This window comes from Olea europaea, unplaced genomic scaffold (assembly GCF_002742605.1).
Source record: "Olea europaea var. sylvestris unplaced genomic scaffold, O_europaea_v1 scaffold1020, whole genome shotgun sequence".
NCBI lineage: Eukaryota > Viridiplantae > Streptophyta > Magnoliopsida > Lamiales > Oleaceae > Olea > Olea europaea.
This window is the reverse complement of record NW_019227527.1, coordinates 235,822-252,542: the sequence shown is the minus strand read 5'-3', so window position 1 is coordinate 252,542 and position 16,721 is coordinate 235,822. Positions and strand designations below refer to the sequence as shown.

General features: G+C 43.3%; 2 protein-coding genes across 2 annotated transcripts; both read left to right on the top strand.

Annotated features, from left to right (window-relative positions):
* The first annotated feature begins 3,515 nt into the window (after window positions 1-3,515).
* LOC111372665 lies at window positions 3,516-6,437 on the top strand. The gene is made up of 7 exons (XM_022995046.1): window positions 3,516-3,754; window positions 3,836-4,073; window positions 4,131-4,304; window positions 4,756-4,814; window positions 4,896-5,045; window positions 5,203-5,553; window positions 5,657-6,437. The coding sequence occupies exons 1-7, from the start codon at window positions 3,516-3,518 to the stop codon at window positions 6,435-6,437; spliced, it is 1,992 nt and encodes a 663-aa protein (XP_022850814.1).
* Window positions 6,438-16,034: 9,597 nt separating this feature from the next.
* Window positions 16,035-16,598, top strand: LOC111372664 (arginine decarboxylase-like). Its single transcript, XM_022995045.1, has one exon. It carries the CDS (start codon window positions 16,035-16,037, stop codon window positions 16,596-16,598), a length of 564 nt encoding a protein of 187 aa, XP_022850813.1.
* The last annotated feature ends 123 nt before the right edge of the window (window positions 16,599-16,721 follow it).

The following is a 16,721-nucleotide window of genomic DNA, read 5'->3' as shown; positions in this document are numbered from 1 at the left end:
GGGGGGGGGGGGGGGGGGGTTAAAATTATAGCCGTTGAGTGTTTCCTACTTAGCCCTTGTTTGAACCCCATTTTTTTAAATGAATTTTTCAATAGTGTTTTACCATCATTTCAACCACACATTCTTCAATAAAATAATTTTACACGTAAATTCAAAATTTTTCCATATTTTTTAACCACGTATTTTCCATCAATACACTTTTCAAAAATTCGTTGATTTCCCAAAAATGGGACTTAAACAAGTTAATTTATCATATTAGAAAAAAAAAATAGTTGTCATCTCCTTTATTTAGAAATAAAGTTATTGTAATTCTTCCTTCAAGGGCTTGGAATAACCGGGTGGATATTGACTACCAAATTTTGGTTATGGGAAAATTTTTAGCTGCCGTCTCCAATTATTATAGGCTACCAAGAAATCTGTTCTGCTTAAATTTTAGATTATTTCCTTAGGGAAAACCAGCTAGGCTGAAGATTAAAGAAAGCGCTATGAATCTTAATTCCCAAGTAGTTAAACTATCAGGTCTCCCGCCATTGATTAAAGCACTTAGAGCTTCAGCAGAGCTTAATGATAATCATGGTTTTCACTTTCCTGGACATAAGAGAGGGCAAGCTGCACCTTCGGAATTGAGTGAACTAATCGGGATTGGACCATTTTTTCACGATGTCACTGAACTTCTAGAGCTCAATAGGTTTTTCGCTCCCGTTGGACCTTTTCTTAAAGCAAAGAGGCAAGCAACAGATCTTTTCGGAGCTAAAGAAACATGGTTTCTTGTTGGAGGCACAAGTTGTGGCATCTAGGCCTCGATTATGGCTACTTGTTCGCCTGGAGATCCTATCTGATGCTCCCTCATCTACCTACCCTGATCTCGACCTGTATTAGCCCGACCTCAACTTTCTCCAAAACCATGAATAGCGAGGTCGGGGTTTTTAGGTCGGGGAATGTTCTCTTCGACGATCTCATATGCTATTGTCTCACTCTTTCCAATAACCTAGAACAATGCAAATCCTATTTAAAACACAATTCCTATCCTATTGGACTCCTTCTCTAACTCAAACAATGGTTGAACACTTAGNCACCTCGAAGTCCAACATTTTGATGGAGATCAAGGATTCGAAGGAACTGAAGTGACCTCCTAGGTTGCGGTCTCCTCCCGATACTCGTGACAAGAGTAAGTACTTTGATTTCCATAGAGACCATAGGCATACAACGGAAGATTGTTTCGCCTTAAAACGAGATATTGAAGCTCTTATAAAAAGGGTTTTTTTTGGTTCTTATGTTAGTAATGACAAGCACCCAAGGAATAATCAGAAGAGAGAAGGGCCCAGAGGGTCGGGGAAACAAGCAACCAACCGCAGGTACTATTAATATCATTGTGGGAGGAATAGCCTCGGGTAGAGATTCTAATAGCGGGCGTAAACAATATGCCAGGTAGCCTCCAGCCATCTCAAAATCAGACCTTAGCTCTACGGAGGACATCACTTTCGGAACAGGGGTTATGGAAGGCATATCATTCCCTCATGATGATGCTCTAGTCATATCGGCCATCATCGCCAACTTTGAAGTCAAGAGAATTCTGGTGGACAACGAAAGTGCAGCTAATATATTGTCTTATGAAGCCTTTATTCAAATGGGGATCTCATCGGAACAACTCAAGCCAGTGAAAACACCTCTTCAGGGGTTTGGAGGTGGGGTCATTACCCTAGAAGGCATCGTCAGGTTGCCTTTGGGATCAGAAGGTAAGCAAGTGATGCAGATTACCACTTTTGAAAATGGGGATCTCATCGAAACAGCTCAAGCCAGTCAAAACACCTCTCCAAGGGTTTGGAGGTGGGATTATTACCCCAGAAGGTATCGTCGAGTTGCCTTTAACATTGGGATCAAAAGGTAAGCAAGTGACGTAGATTACCACTTTTGAAGTTGTCCGTGCTCCAATAGCCTACAACGCCATATTGGGAAGACCACTGGTAAATAGGATTCGAGCTATTGTCTCAACCTTTCACTTGGCTATGAAGTTTCCTACGAATAATGGAATCGGGATAGTTCGAGGCAACCAAACAGTGGCATGACAGTGTTATGTGACTAGTGTCAGGAGAATCAAGGGCGATGTCATGCAAGTTACTGAGCTCGATGTCACGGATCGCAAGATCATGACTTAAGGCTTGGCATGACACGGGAATGTCATGGCACAAGGTGGGAAAATGAGATAGACTTATGGCAAGTAAGGTCTAAGCTTCGGTGGTATAGGGCGATGAGGGCGTCGCCAAATTCAGTAGGAGAGTAACTTATGCCCCACACGGTCGCGACCGATTCATCCCGGTAGCGGTCGCAAGATAATGTGGGTAACGTGTTTCAAAAGGACGGAATAGCTTGCGATAGGAGACGCAAGCAGATTCGACAAAGGATGTAGGCAGATTCGGGCTGGGGACGCAAGTAGATGATTTTGGGGCAGAATGCAGGCTGCCTAGATCGTGCAATTTTACAGGGCCTTAATGAGGTTTTTCTAAATCCCGACCCAGCCATTTTGGGAGGAAAAATATATGGACCTGCAGTGGGATATTTTGAGGATGCAAGTGGGCAACTTGCACAACTTGTCCACTTGTGTGCCACTTGCAAGCTAAGCGCGTATTGTATGCAAGCTAAGTATGAGTTGGCAAAGATATTATCAACATGCAAGCTAGGCGCGAGTTGTATGGAAGCTAAGCGCGAGTTGGCAACAACTTGCAAGGCAAGTTGTAAGACAATCCACTTGAAGACAACTAAGAATGAGTTGGCGACAACTAAGTACGAGGTGGCGACAACTAAGCACGAGTTGTAAAGTGGAATGTTAAGGAGGTTTAAGTTTTCCTATAAATAGAGATGTAGCGTCATTTGTAAATGGGAGGTAGTAGATGGTAGAGAATGTAGAGTGAAAAGAGTTTATTCATTAGAGAGATTGTAAAGTTTTTCCTTTCATTTATACAAAGAAAGTTTTCCCATCTTTACTTGTTTTCCATCTATTACTTACTTCAAAATTCTCTTCTCAACGTGGGTATAATTTAACCTCCTTGGTTAAATTATTTGTGAGTGTGGAAAGGCTGACTTAACATTTTCTCGTGAGGTGCGGGAATTGTAGAACGTTAAGGCCAAACGGTTCTAGTTTGTTCGGGTGTAACGAAACTAGGCCCGTGACATCAAGCTCGAGCATGAGACCCATGAAAGACTGGCTCCAATGGAGGGATTGGAAGAGGTCGAGCTCGAGCCTGGTAAGAAAGTGACAATCGGACGGGAGTTAGATACAACAGTCATAACTGAACTACTAAGTTCTTTCTCCCGCAACATCGATATATTCGCTTGGAATGTTGAGGACACGCCTGGAATCGACCCAGAGGTTGCAATGCACAGGCTTAATGTAAATATGAGGGCAAGACCTGTAAAGCAAAGGAAAAGGCAATTCGCACCAGAAAGACGAGAAGTCATAAAGGAGGAGATTACCAAACTTGCTAACGCATAGTTCATTCGGGACGTACAATATACTCATGGCTGAAGAAGATCAAGAGAAGACCTCATTCATGGTAGACTCAGCCATCTATTGTTACAGGGTCATGCCTTTTGGACTGAAGAATGCTGGAGCAACGTATCAAAGGTTGATAAACAAGATCTTCGCCGAATTAATTGGGAAAATGATCAAAGCATATGTGGATAATATGGTGGTTAAGAGCAAACAGGTAAATGGCCATGTCTCTGATCTTGAGGAAGTGTTTGCTAAGTTACGGAGGTAAAACATAAAGCTCAACCTTGCAAAGTGTGCGTTTGGGGTGGCATCTGAAAAGTTCTTGGATTTTATGATCACACACAGAGGAATAGAGGCAAATCCTGATAAAATCCAAGCTCTGATAAGTATAGAGGCCCCTAAGTGCAAAAGGGACTTTCAGAAGTTGACAGGTCATGTAGCAGCGCTAAACAGGTTTGTTTCCCAGGCAGCTGACATGTGTTTCTCCTTTTTCAAACTACTTAGGGAAAATCAAATATTTGATTGGAATGAGGAATACAACTTAGCTTTTCAGGAACTCAAACAGACGCTAGCAACACCTCCGGTCCTTACCAAACCAAAACCCAGTGACACGTTGCTATTATACTTGGCTGTTTCCTAGAATGCAGTATGCGGAGTCTTGGTAAAGGAGAAGGAAAGAGTTCAACAGCCTGCCTATTATGTGAGTAAAGTCCTTGATGCGAAAACACGGTACACACTTGCAGAACAGCTGGCCCTTGCTTTGGTAATAACTGCCAGGAAGTTGCGGTCGTACTTTCAGTCACATCCAATTGTGGTATTCACTAACCAACCTCTTGGACACATACTCCAAAAGTCGGACGTCTCAGGAAAACTGTTGAGATGGGCAATTGAACTTGGCGAATTTGACATAGTGTTGGTGTTAAAGGGAGAACTGCGAGGAGCCAACAAGAGCGAGTTGGATAGACACAGAACGTCCTCCACACTACTTACTTCGTTAGGCAAAAATGGAGACGAACCGGAATAACGTCCGATCTTGTTTCTAGATTGAGTAGATAATCCTTCTTGGGCTCCTTCTTTCTCCCTCGTACGCTGGGTCAGCGGGGTGTGAGTCTGGTGAAAGTTGTGCCCCATGACTTCCATTCAACCCGAGATTGAACCTTGGAAAGGAACTCGAGATTGTTCATGGGGAAGTTCAGAGAATCCCAAAAGGGATTTCGCCCAACCTTTCTATCTATCACTATCAGAAGTTTTTCTTGTTTATCCAGCTAGCTTTTTTACGTGGTACTCAAATTCGATTTTTGAGAGCTCCTAAGGCCAAAGTTCTGTGAGCTCTCGAATGTCCTGCCCATTTGGAGTCGTAACTCCTCTTCGATCCCGATCTGCTGTCTTCGCACAATCGGCACAGGGTAATCATAGCTCCCATTGATTCTTATGAAAATAGGAAACTTGTATTTCTCATTCACAAAGTTGTAAGGGATTCAAGCTTGCGAAATGCCTTTCATTCTTTAGTAAACAAGCTTTATAGGCATGTATCGAAAGTAGGGGAAAGTCCCCGGTGAGGGCAACAAAAGAAGCGGCTTAGCCGGCGCAGCTCTTACATCTTCAAGCAGCGATCCTTTGAATTTCACTACCAGTCCAAGCTGAAGAAGTTCAAGAATAGGTCCGGGCTCTCATTCCTACTTAAATTCAAAGGCCAATCAATCTTATGAAAGAGCCCTGCCTCGGGAGTTCAAGTCGCGACCTGCAATCAAGGCTCAAGCTTTGGCTGACTTCATAGCAGAACTCACTCTGAGGCCCCCTAAAACACAGGTTAAAGACCCGAGCACGACCCCAAAAATATGGGAGATCTTTGTAGACAGAGCATCCAATAGCTCGGGCTCGGGGGCCGATATCATCATCACAAGTTTGAACAAGACTATGGAGATACAATGTGCACTCAGATTTGAATTTGAGGCCACCAATAACGAAGTAAAGTATGAAGCCGTTATCATAGCCCTGGAACTTGCGAAAAATCTTGAGTTAGAGCGTGTCAAAGTTTTCAGTGACTCACAGCTAGTGGTCGGGCAAATCGAGGGGTCTTTCGAAATAAAGGACTAGAAAATGAGTTCATACTGTCTGAAAGTACATGACCTTCAGAGGCAGTTCATAAGTTGTGAAATCCTGAAGGTGGCCAGAGTTGGTAAAGCCAAAGCTGATGCATTATCCAGACTTGTCTTCATGGGTGTGGCCGAGCTCGATAGAAGAACACAGCATAGCTCAAAAACCAAGTGTCATGGACATCAACTATGAGCCCTTCTGGATGGATCCAATAGTTGATTACATAAGTAATGACAGCCTACCCGCAGGCCCTCAGCTTGCTAGGAGTATTCGGTATAGGGCTGTTAGATATTGTTTAATCGAGGGAGTTCTATTTCGCAAAAGTTTCACACTCCCTTATCTAAGATGTCTTAAACCTTCCGAGTCTCTTCAAGCCTTGACTGAAGTTCATGAAGGCATTTGTGAAAACCACGAAAGAGCTCGAGCTCTTGCATATAAGCTGATAAGGTATGGGTACTACTGGCCAAGTTTGAAGAAAAATGTTGCAGATTACATTCGGAAGTGCGACAAGTGTCAAAAGTTTGGCAACATCATGCACGCTCCTACTGAGGAGTTAGCTTCCATTCATTACTCAGCTCCCTTCGAACAATGGGGAGTCGATATTCTTGGGCCATTCCCCTTGGCCCGAGGACAATTAAAGTTTGTAGCTGTGGCGGTAGAGTATTTCAAAAAATTGGTAGAGGCTGAACCACTGGCAACAATTTCGGAGCCGAAACTCAGATCATTCATATGGAAGTCCACCATATGCAGGTTTGGAATACCAAAAGTTCTCATCACAAATAACGGAAGGCAATTCGACAACCTACAGTTCGGGAGTTTTGTGCATACCATGGAATTGATCATTGCTTGACCTCGGTAACATACCCACAAAGTAATGGGCTTGTCGAAGTAACTAATCGAATCATAATGCAGGACCTTCGAACAAGAGTAGGGGATGCCAAAGGTGACTAGCATGATGAACTGCCTTCTATACTATGGGCATATAGGACTTCGCACAAGACAGCAACTGCTGAGACATCCTTTATGCTTACCTTTGGACTTGAGGCTACCATCCCAATTGAGGTCAGCCTCCCCGAATAGGGAGAGACAAACTACTGAGTACCTTAACTTGCTTGAAGAAGTAAGAGAACAAGCCTCACTTAGAGCTGTAAAATATCATAACAGAACGGCGAAGTACTTCGACAACAAGGTCCAGACTAAAAGGTTCAGAGCTGGCGATCTTGTCCTTAGAAAAGCAGAAGCTGCCGGACACCAACCAAGGAAGCTCAGACCAACATGGGAAGGACCCTTCGAGGTCATAAGAAAACTAAAAGGTGGAGCCTATAGCCTCAAAGACACATCAGGGAAGCCTCTCCCAAGGCCATGGAACGCCGACAATCCAAAAATTTATTACAAGTAACTAGCTGTAGCTATAATTTTTCCTTTTTAAGGCTTGCATGCCCACTTTATGTTTGCTTTATTTTGTTTTTACTTTTCGGGCTCTAACGCCCTAACAACTCATGCTCCAGTAAGCTCGGGTATCAACGCCCTTGAGCCCTTTTAATAATACACGAAATTTTCTTTACGATGTTGCTTCCCTAGTAACAAATTTAGCATAAGGTCGTGCTCCGCGCATGCAGCTAATGCCTTAACAAAATTAGCATAAAGTCGTGTTCCGCACATGCAGCTAATACCTTAACAAAATTAGCGTAGAGCGTGCTCCACGCATGCAGCTAACACTTAACCGAGTTAGCGTAAGGTCCTGCTCCGCGCATGCAACTAACACTTAACCAAGTTAGTGTAAGGTCGTGCTCTGCGCATGCAGATAACACTTAACCAAGCACTTAACCAAGTTAGCATAAGGTCGTACTCCGCGCATGCAGCTAATACTTGACCAAGTTAGCATAAGACAGTACTCCGCGCATGCAGCTATCACTCGAACAAAAGAACCAAACACATGACCTCAAATGGCAACAGGTCAAGCATAACAGGCTTCGACCTCTTCAATCCCAAAATGCCCTCACAACAAAGAATTTTGAGATCGAGATCGGGGCATAAAATAAGTTTACCTCACGTGACCACGCCCGATCTTATCCACAAAGGAAATAAGATGTTTGAATTACAAGGGACAAGCCCGACCATTCCTTTAAATCATCAGTGACCCAATGGTCGCCTCTCGATATAGCAAATTGAAAAATCAGTACCCAACACTAATACTCGAACTCGTTGACACCAAACATAATACATCTTCAAACTTAGAAATTGAAGCCCAATTTTTAAAGTAAAAGGATCGATCTGCCCATAGTTTCAACAATCAGTATTGTTAAGGCATACTATACCCTTGAAATCTCTCACACACTCAGGTTATAGACGTTAACATTCAAGCTAATTGATTGCGACATACGATCTATACTAACGATCGAACTGTTAACAATTATAACAGCTTGAATTCAAATCATAATGTTCACACACGAACACAAAATCCACACGCGATCTCATAGCAAAAATAAAATGCATGAACTGATAACAAAAAGCCTCTCAAAGATCGAAGCCCAATTCAACCAATATACTTTGCATTCAGAAGTCAAAAGTTCAAAAGCCCAAGTTGGGCAATGTACATCGCAATCAAGAAAAATAATAATAACAATAACAAAAGATAGTTCGGGATAATTCTAGTCAATATCAATTGGGTTATTGTCGCCAACCTGATCTGGGGTCCTAGCATCGTCCCCATCACCCCCGTCATCGTCCTCCTCCTCGACCTCTGACGTTGAAAGCTCGAGCTCGCTCGCGAGCTCATTCACTGTCTTCAAATCCTCAACTACGGGCTTCATATCCTCAGGGAGTTTGTTCTGAGGTATGATCAGGCGAGCCTTAGCCTATAGTGCCTGACCCACACTGGCCAAGCAAGGTCTTGAACTCATCTGATTTTTTTAAAAGTCCTCGATTGATTGAGCCCGGGTCTCTTCCCGAACCTTCACCAGCTCATCCTCGAAGTTCTTCTGGGATTGAAGAAGCTCGAGCTTCGCTTCTCGCGCCTCATCCTTAGCGACCCCGTTCTCCTCTCAAGCCCTTCGGAGATCTATCCTTGTGACCTCAAGAGCCTCCTCGAGCTTGAGGGCCCATTTCTTTGTACACTTTTTTTCACTCTCGAGCTCTTCGAACCTTTCAGAAATATTGAGACCATTCAGGGTCAGGCCCCTGGCCACGCTTAGTGACTGCATAAAAGAATTAGGAAGATATTAGTTCGAGCATAAAAGATAAAAAAACAAAGGATAAGGACAGATCAAGTTCGTACCCGCAAAGTTAAAATTTCAAAGGCCTTAACCCCCTCATGAATGGCGACTTCCTTTTCATACTTGTCCACGAGCTCCTTTATTAATGCACACTCAGAATAATCTTTGAGTGCGCTCATAGGAATGGGCTCGAGATAATCATCAGCGACATTCGAGGCTCGAGGTGTAGAAGCCCGAGCTTGTGGTTTTTGCGCAGGCAGAGGAGTTGGGGTCGAGCTCTTTGACGTCGAGGTCTGGCCCACCAGACTCTGCGGGAACGTTAGGCGTGACCTCTCTCGCCCTCTTCTTCCCTTTACCCTGAGTGGGGGCTTAAGCTTGGGCCATTTGGCCTTGTGGTGCACATTCGCTAGCAAACTGGATGGGTCAAAGGACATCTCTATTTCTGCAAACAAAGAAGTCAAGGCATCAGCTCGATCTACAGGTCGAGACATCGACATGAAAACATGAAGCTATAAAGATTCATACCCTCGAGGCCTTTCACGTTAGCAAGGTCGAGGGTGTCGTCCTCAAGCAAGTAATCGATCTTATCTGTAAGAGGATCGTGGTTCACTAACCACAATCTGTCCCTTTCTAAAACCTCGAAGTAAACCTGGCCCTCATTAAATCTATGTTTATCGGGTATTTCCCACTTCGGCCTGAATGGATGGTTGGGATCTTGGGGTTTCACAAAAAAGAACCGCTCCTTCCAACTTGAAACGAGCTCGAGGCTTCCGGTGTCCTAAATCCCCCTTATGTTGACAAGTACACAAAATAGTAAACCCCGGAGAATACTTCATATCGAAGACCATCCTTAAAGGTCAAGCCTGGGCTCGACCTCGAGGTCCCTACACAATATAAAAATATATACCAACATCCTCCAACCATTCGGGGCTAGTTGACCCGGGCATAAATAATAGGATGTCAAGAAATGGATGAAAAAAGGATGGAGCAGCCACCTCAACCTGGCCTTAAGGGCATCTGTAAAAAAGGTTATCTCTCCTTCTCGAGCTCCTAGCACGGTTTCAGTAGGACCTGGGGCTCTGACATCACACGTGGGCATAACCCCGAACTCCCTAGCTATCTTAATAATAATGTGCTCTTTATATTTGCTAGGCTCCTTAGGATAGGTTAAAGTGGTCTCGCTCTCAGTACGTGAGCTAATAGGGACAGCCATGGGAACAATAGACGTACCTAGATCCTTAGGACTATTGTTAACATTCGAGCCAGACCTAGAGGGGGTGCTACTGTCGCTAGTACTCGATCCCTTACTATTGCTACCACTACTCGACATTATATTATAATCAAATAAACAACTTAAGGGCTCAAACTCTTACATTTTTCGACGATCACTCACCAACCCACTATCCTCGAACTTGAGCTCGATTTACTGAGAGATGAGAGTGAAAAGTAAAAAAATGGGGGGTGAAAGTTGAGGTATTTATAGGGGACTGTGGAATACCAACGGTCATGCAATATCAACCCTTGGATCGAGACACGTGGAGGCCATCTAAGGTCGTGCTCTGACATTACATGTGGCAGCCATCCAAGGTCGTGCTCTGACATCCCATCAAATGCCTAACACGTGGAAAGAGACCTAAGCATTTATGCCTCTACATCTTCACTCATAGATCAAGCTTGAACCACAATCTACGACTTCGATGCACGGGGACCTGTGATGCTCCCTCATCTACCTACCCCGATCTCGACCTATATTAACCCGACCTCAACCTTCTCCAAAACCATGAATAGCGAGGTTGGGGAATGTTCTCTTCGACGATCTCATATGCTATTGTCCCACTCTTTCCAATAACCTAGAAAAGTACAAATCCTATTTAAAACACAATCCCTACCCCATTGGACTCCTTCTCCGACTCAAACAATGGTTGAACACTTAGAGTAAAACACTAACTCCTTATCCTCGTAGGATAAGGATCTCCGACCTCTTCAATCCCAAAATGCCCTCACAACAAAGAATTTTGAGATCGAGATCGGGGCATAAAATAAGTTTACCTCACGTGACCACGCCCGATCTTATCCACAAAGGAAATAAGATGTTTGAATTACAAGGGACAAGCCCGACCATTCCTTTAAATCATCAGTGACCCAATGGTCGCCTCTCGATATAGCAAATTGAAAAATCAGTACCCAACACTAATACTCGAACTCGTTGACACCAAACATAATACATCTTCAAACTTAGAAATTGAAGCCCAATTTTTAAAGTAAAAGGATCGATCTGCCCATAGTTTCAACAATCAGTATTGTTAAGGCATACTATACCCTTGAAATCTCTCACACACTCAGGTTATAGACGTTAACATTCAAGCTAATTGATTGCGACATACGATCTATACTAACGATCGAACTGTTAACAATTATAACAGCTTGAATTCAAATCATAATGTTCACACACGAACACAAAATCCACACGCGATCTCATAGCAAAAATAAAATGCATGAACTGATAACAAAAAGCCTCTCAAAGATCGAAGCCCAATTCAACCAATATACTTTGCATTCAGAAGTCAAAAGTTCAAAAGCCCAAGTTGGGCAATGTACATCGCAATCAAGAAAAATAATAATAACAATAACAAAAGATAGTTCGGGATAATTCTAGTCAATATCAATTGGGTTATTGTCGCCAACCTGATCTGGGGTCCTAGCATCGTCCCCATCACCCCCGTCATCGTCCTCCTCCTCGACCTCTGACGTTGAAAGCTCGAGCTCGCTCGCGAGCTCATTCACTGTCTTCAAATCCTCAACTACGGGCTTCATATCCTCAGGGAGTTTGTTCTGAGGTATGATCAGGCGAGCCTTAGCCTATAGTGCCTGACCCACACTGGCCAAGCAAGGTCTTGAACTCATCTGATTTTTTTAAAAGTCCTCGATTGATTGAGCCCGGGTCTCTTCCCGAACCTTCACCAGCTCATCCTCGAAGTTCTTCTGGGATTGAAGAAGCTCGAGCTTCGCTTCTCGCGCCTCATCCTTAGCGACCCCGTTCTCCTCTCAAGCCCTTCGGAGATCTATCCTTGTGACCTCAAGAGCCTCCTCGAGCTTGAGGGCCCATTTCTTTGTACACTTTTTTTCACTCTCGAGCTCTTCGAACCTTTCAGAAATATTGAGACCATTCAGGGTCAGGCCCCTGGCCACGCTTAGTGACTGCATAAAAGAATTAGGAAGATATTAGTTCGAGCATAAAAGATAAAAAAACAAAGGATAAGGACAGATCAAGTTCGTACCCGCAAAGTTAAAATTTCAAAGGCCTTAACCCCCTCATGAATGGCGACTTCCTTTTCATACTTGTCCACGAGCTCCTTTATTAATGCACACTCAGAATAATCTTTGAGTGCGCTCATAGGAATGGGCTCGAGATAATCATCAGCGACATTCGAGGCTCGAGGTGTAGAAGCCCGAGCTTGTGGTTTTTGCGCAGGCAGAGGAGTTGGGGTCGAGCTCTTTGACGTCGAGGTCTGGCCCACCAGACTCTGCGGGAACGTTAGGCGTGACCTCTCTCGCCCTCTTCTTCCCTTTACCCTGAGTGGGGGCTTAAGCTTGGGCCATTTGGCCTTGTGGTGCACATTCCCTAGCAAACTGGATGGGTCAAAGGACATCTCTATTTCTGCAAACAAAGAAGTCAAGGCATCAGCTCGATCTACAGGTCGAGACATCGACATGAAAACATGAAGCTATAAAGATTCATACCCTCGAGGCCTTTCACGTTAGCAAGGTCGAGGGTGTCGTCCTCAAGCAAGTAATCGATCTTATCTGTAAGAGGATCGTGGTTCACTAACCACAATCTGTCCCTTTCTAAAACCTCGAAGTAAACCTGGCCCTCATTAAATCTATGTTTATCGGGTATTTCCCACTTCGGCCTGAATGGATGGTTGGGATCTTGGGGTTTCACAAAAAAGAACCGCTCCTTCCAACTTGAAACGAGCTCGAGGCTTCCGGTGTCCTAAATCCCCCTTATGTTGACAAGTACACAAAATAGTAAACCCCGGAGAATACTTCATATCGAAGACCATCCTTAAAGGTCAAGCCTGGGCTCGACCTCGAGGTCCCTACACAATATAAAAATATATACCAACATCCTCCAACCATTCGGGGCTAGTTGACCCGGGCATAAATAATAGGATGTCAAGAAATGGATGAAAAAAGGATGGAGCAGCCACCTCAACCTGGCCTTAAGGGCATCTGTAAAAAAGGTTATCTCTCCTTCTCGAGCTCCTAGCACGGTTTCAGTAGGACCTGGGGCTCTGACATCACACGTGGGCATAACCCCGAACTCCCTAGCTATCTTAATAATAATGTGCTCTTTATATTTGCTAGGCTCCTTAGGATAGGTTAAAGTGGTCTCGCTCTCAGTACGTGAGCTAATAGGGACAGCCATGGGAACAATAGACGTACCTAGATCCTTAGGACTATTGTTAACATTCGAGCCAGACCTAGAGGGGGTGCTACTGTCGCTAGTACTCGATCCCTTACTATTGCTACCACTACTCGACATTATATTATAATCAAATAAACAACTTAAGGGCTCAAACTCTTACATTTTTCGACGATCACTCACCAACCCACTATCCTCGAACTTGAGCTCGATTTACTGAGAGATGAGAGTGAAAAGTAAAAAAATGGGGGGTGAAAGTTGAGGTATTTATAGGGGACTGTGGAATACCAACGGTCATGCAATATCAACCCTTGGATCGAGACACGTGGAGGCCATCTAAGGTCGTGCTCTGACATTACATGTGGCAGCCATCCAAGGTCGTGCTCTGACATCCCATCAAATGCCTAACACGTGGAAAGAGACCTAAGCATTTATGCCTCTACATCTTCACTCATAGATCAAGCTTGAACCACAATCTACGACTTCGATGCACGGGGACCTGTGATGCTCCCTCATCTACCTACCCCGATCTCGACCTATATTAACCCGACCTCAACCTTCTCCAAAACCATGAATAGCGAGGTTGGGGAATGTTCTCTTCGACGATCTCATATGCTATTGTCCCACTCTTTCCAATAACCTAGAAAAGTACAAATCCTATTTAAAACACAATCCCTACCCCATTGGACTCCTTCTCCGACTCAAACAATGGTTGAACACTTAGAGTAAAACACTAACTCCTTATCCTCGTAGGATAAGGATCTCACATGAAAATTCTGGCACTTTATACCAGTAAATAATGAGAATTCTGGCACTTTATACCCTCTAGGCCATGCTTATGCTTGGTCTACCCAATCAGGATATGGTTTTGTATAAGTCGACCTAATGACAGGACGTACCCCAAAAGCCATTTGATCCTGTACTATTTCCATAATTTGATTTCTCAACATGACGTTGGGGTCATATGGAATTCCTATAGGTTGGTTGATCGGTTGATTTGTCTGAGGCCTGATGTTTGGTCCTTGGTTGGCAACAAAGTTGCCATGATTTGGGTCATTGTTACCATTAGCCTGAATATTTATTTCATCATTAACACGTGGGGTATTCTGTCCATTATTTAGGACATTGTCTCTTACATTTAGGTTACCCCCAAGTTAGATGTACCATTATCACTATTCTGATTTGGCATCACACCATCCCCTGGTTTGAAGTAGACAGACCAAAAGATGGTTATATCCCTTGATTTGGACTTAGGACTAGGGAATTATGTCCTACAATTGTCTTAACTTGAAAGTGATTTGCAATAGGCACAATTGGCTGACAAATTTGGCCTACTAACATATTTATTATTTCATTTAATGTATTCAGTTGTTTGGCCATGTTGTCATAATGTGCATTCTCATTCTGGGTAAATCTTTCCATATTATGAACATTTCGTAGATTTACTTGTTCAACGACATCTTGTGTGAGTTTTTCAAGCAATGCACGCATGGTTTGAGGACTCAACTCTGTCATTGGTTCGTAACGACTGTGACTGCTCTGACTCTGTCCCTCTGTTCGTGGAGAGCTTTGCTGCTCCTTATATCGCTCGATCACAGACCGGACTCCTCCTTAACTTGCTGCTTCCTTATCAGATTTGTGAGGCATATTGTTTCACTTTTTGTATCCTCAACACCAAACACCAAGGTCCCACCGGGCATGCCAAATTGTTTCGCGTGGGTAGTCGCCAACAATTAAAAAAGGGATCAGACGATTGTGTAAGGAACAGACCTCTTGAGACAAAGTCCCAAAAAGGGGTGTTTTATTAGCGATGATTTACAATTGGAAATAAACAGAATGCCTCCAAGGGGCGCAAGCACACGAGTACTAAAAGAAGTGTTTAAATTTAAGCTAAGAAATTAAAATTACATATTCTCTGTTTGAGAGTGTTTGATTCGGCCACTTCTCTATGTCTTCTCTTCCTTTTTATATTCCCTTGATGATTTCCTCGTGACAAACCGCTTGGAAACTGTTTGATTGCTTTATAACTACCCACTTTCTTTATGGTGGCTAACTTGTCGTGGAACTGCCGTCTCTAACTGCTGCCATTACTTTTTGTCGTTCAACCGCCTTCAACTGGGCTCCTTGAATCGTGGAATGTGATAAGATTACTCAATAACTGCTATTCTGGATAATCATAATATTTTATATTTGCTAAGATCCTGGGCGAGAACGGGGTCATCGCTCTGGGCGACCGTAAGGCACTCCATTCGCTCAAATTCTGGGCGTCCTGCAAGCTTGGGCGATGATGTTACTGTGTTCGTGGGCTTCCACTGCATTCATCAATAATCTTGTTTGGACCTTTATCCTGGACTCCCCAATTGGGTTTCACTCTTTGAGCTATTTAATTTGGGCTGCACTTTTAGTGTGTCAACAGAGGGTCGAAAAGTGGCTGCATTTTTCATAACGTCCCTATTTATAATGGAATTTGCAGCAATTTGAGTGAGATTTCACAATTGTGTCACTCATGTGGAATCCCTCTAATAGTTGACGAAGCTCACGGAGCTCACTTCAAATTTCATTCGGCCATGCCCGATACAGCCCTCAAACAAGGGGCCGATATCACTATACAATCTACTCACAAAGTCTTGAGCTTTCTTACTCAATCATCGATGATACACATTTCAAGAGATATCAAGACGAAGAAAGACTACACAAATGCCTGCATACCCTTCAAACCACCAGTCCAAGTTGGCTTCTTTTAACTTCACTGGATGCTGCTAGGCATCAGTTAAGTAAAAATCCCACAAATATTTTCAACGAAGTAATGGAATTGGCTGCTGAAGCCAAATCTTTGATCAATAAAATTCCTGGAATTTCAGTTCTTGATCCTCGAATATCCTTTCCCTATTTCCACACAATGGATCCTTTGAGAATCACCCTCGGGGTGTGGAAACTTGGCCTCTCGGGTTTTGAAACTAACAATATATTTTATAAATCTCATGGAATTGTTCCAGAACTCAATGCCACAAGATCCATTACATTAGCATTCAGCCTAGGAACTACAAGAGACCATGTTCAAAGACTTGTGGAAGGACTGAAAGATTTATCAGATTCCTGTTTGCCATTACAGCCCAAAAGAGAGAAGATTTTTACTCAAATTTCACCTTTCGAAAGTAATTTTCACATGAGATTAACCCCTAGAGAGGCCTTCTTTGCAAGTAAAATGAAATTAAAGATTGAAGACATTGCCGGAAAAATTTGTGGGAAAGTTATTTGCCCTTTTCCTCCTGGAATTCCAGTATTGGTACCTGGTGAAATCATCACTGATAGAGCAATCGATTATCTTATAAAAGTTAAGGGTAGTATCATCAGTGGGGTAGAGCAATAGATTATCTTATACAAGTTAAGGGTGGTATCATCAGTGGGGTTGCTGATCCTAAAACTTAGTGGTCCATAATTTCCCTGCCATTTATTTCATAATTTTTCACTTTTCTCAAGTTTAAAGACGCTA

Excerpts from the sequence above, each read along its gene's own strand:
- LOC111372664 (XM_022995045.1), top strand. The coding sequence starts at position 16,035 with ATGGAATTGGCTGCTGAAGCCAAATCTTTGATCAATAAAATTCCTGGA.
- LOC111372665 (XM_022995046.1), top strand. The coding sequence starts at position 3,516 with ATGGCTGAAGAAGATCAAGAGAAGACCTCATTCATGGTAGACTCAGCC. Across the intron at positions 4,074-4,130 it reads AGACGCTAGCAACACCTCCG|AATGCAGTATGCGGAGTCTT; the intron begins GTCCTTACCAAA and ends GCTGTTTCCTAG. Across the intron at positions 4,305-4,755 it reads TTCAGTCACATCCAATTGTG|CTAGCTTTTTTACGTGGTAC; the intron begins GTATTCACTAAC and ends TTGTTTATCCAG.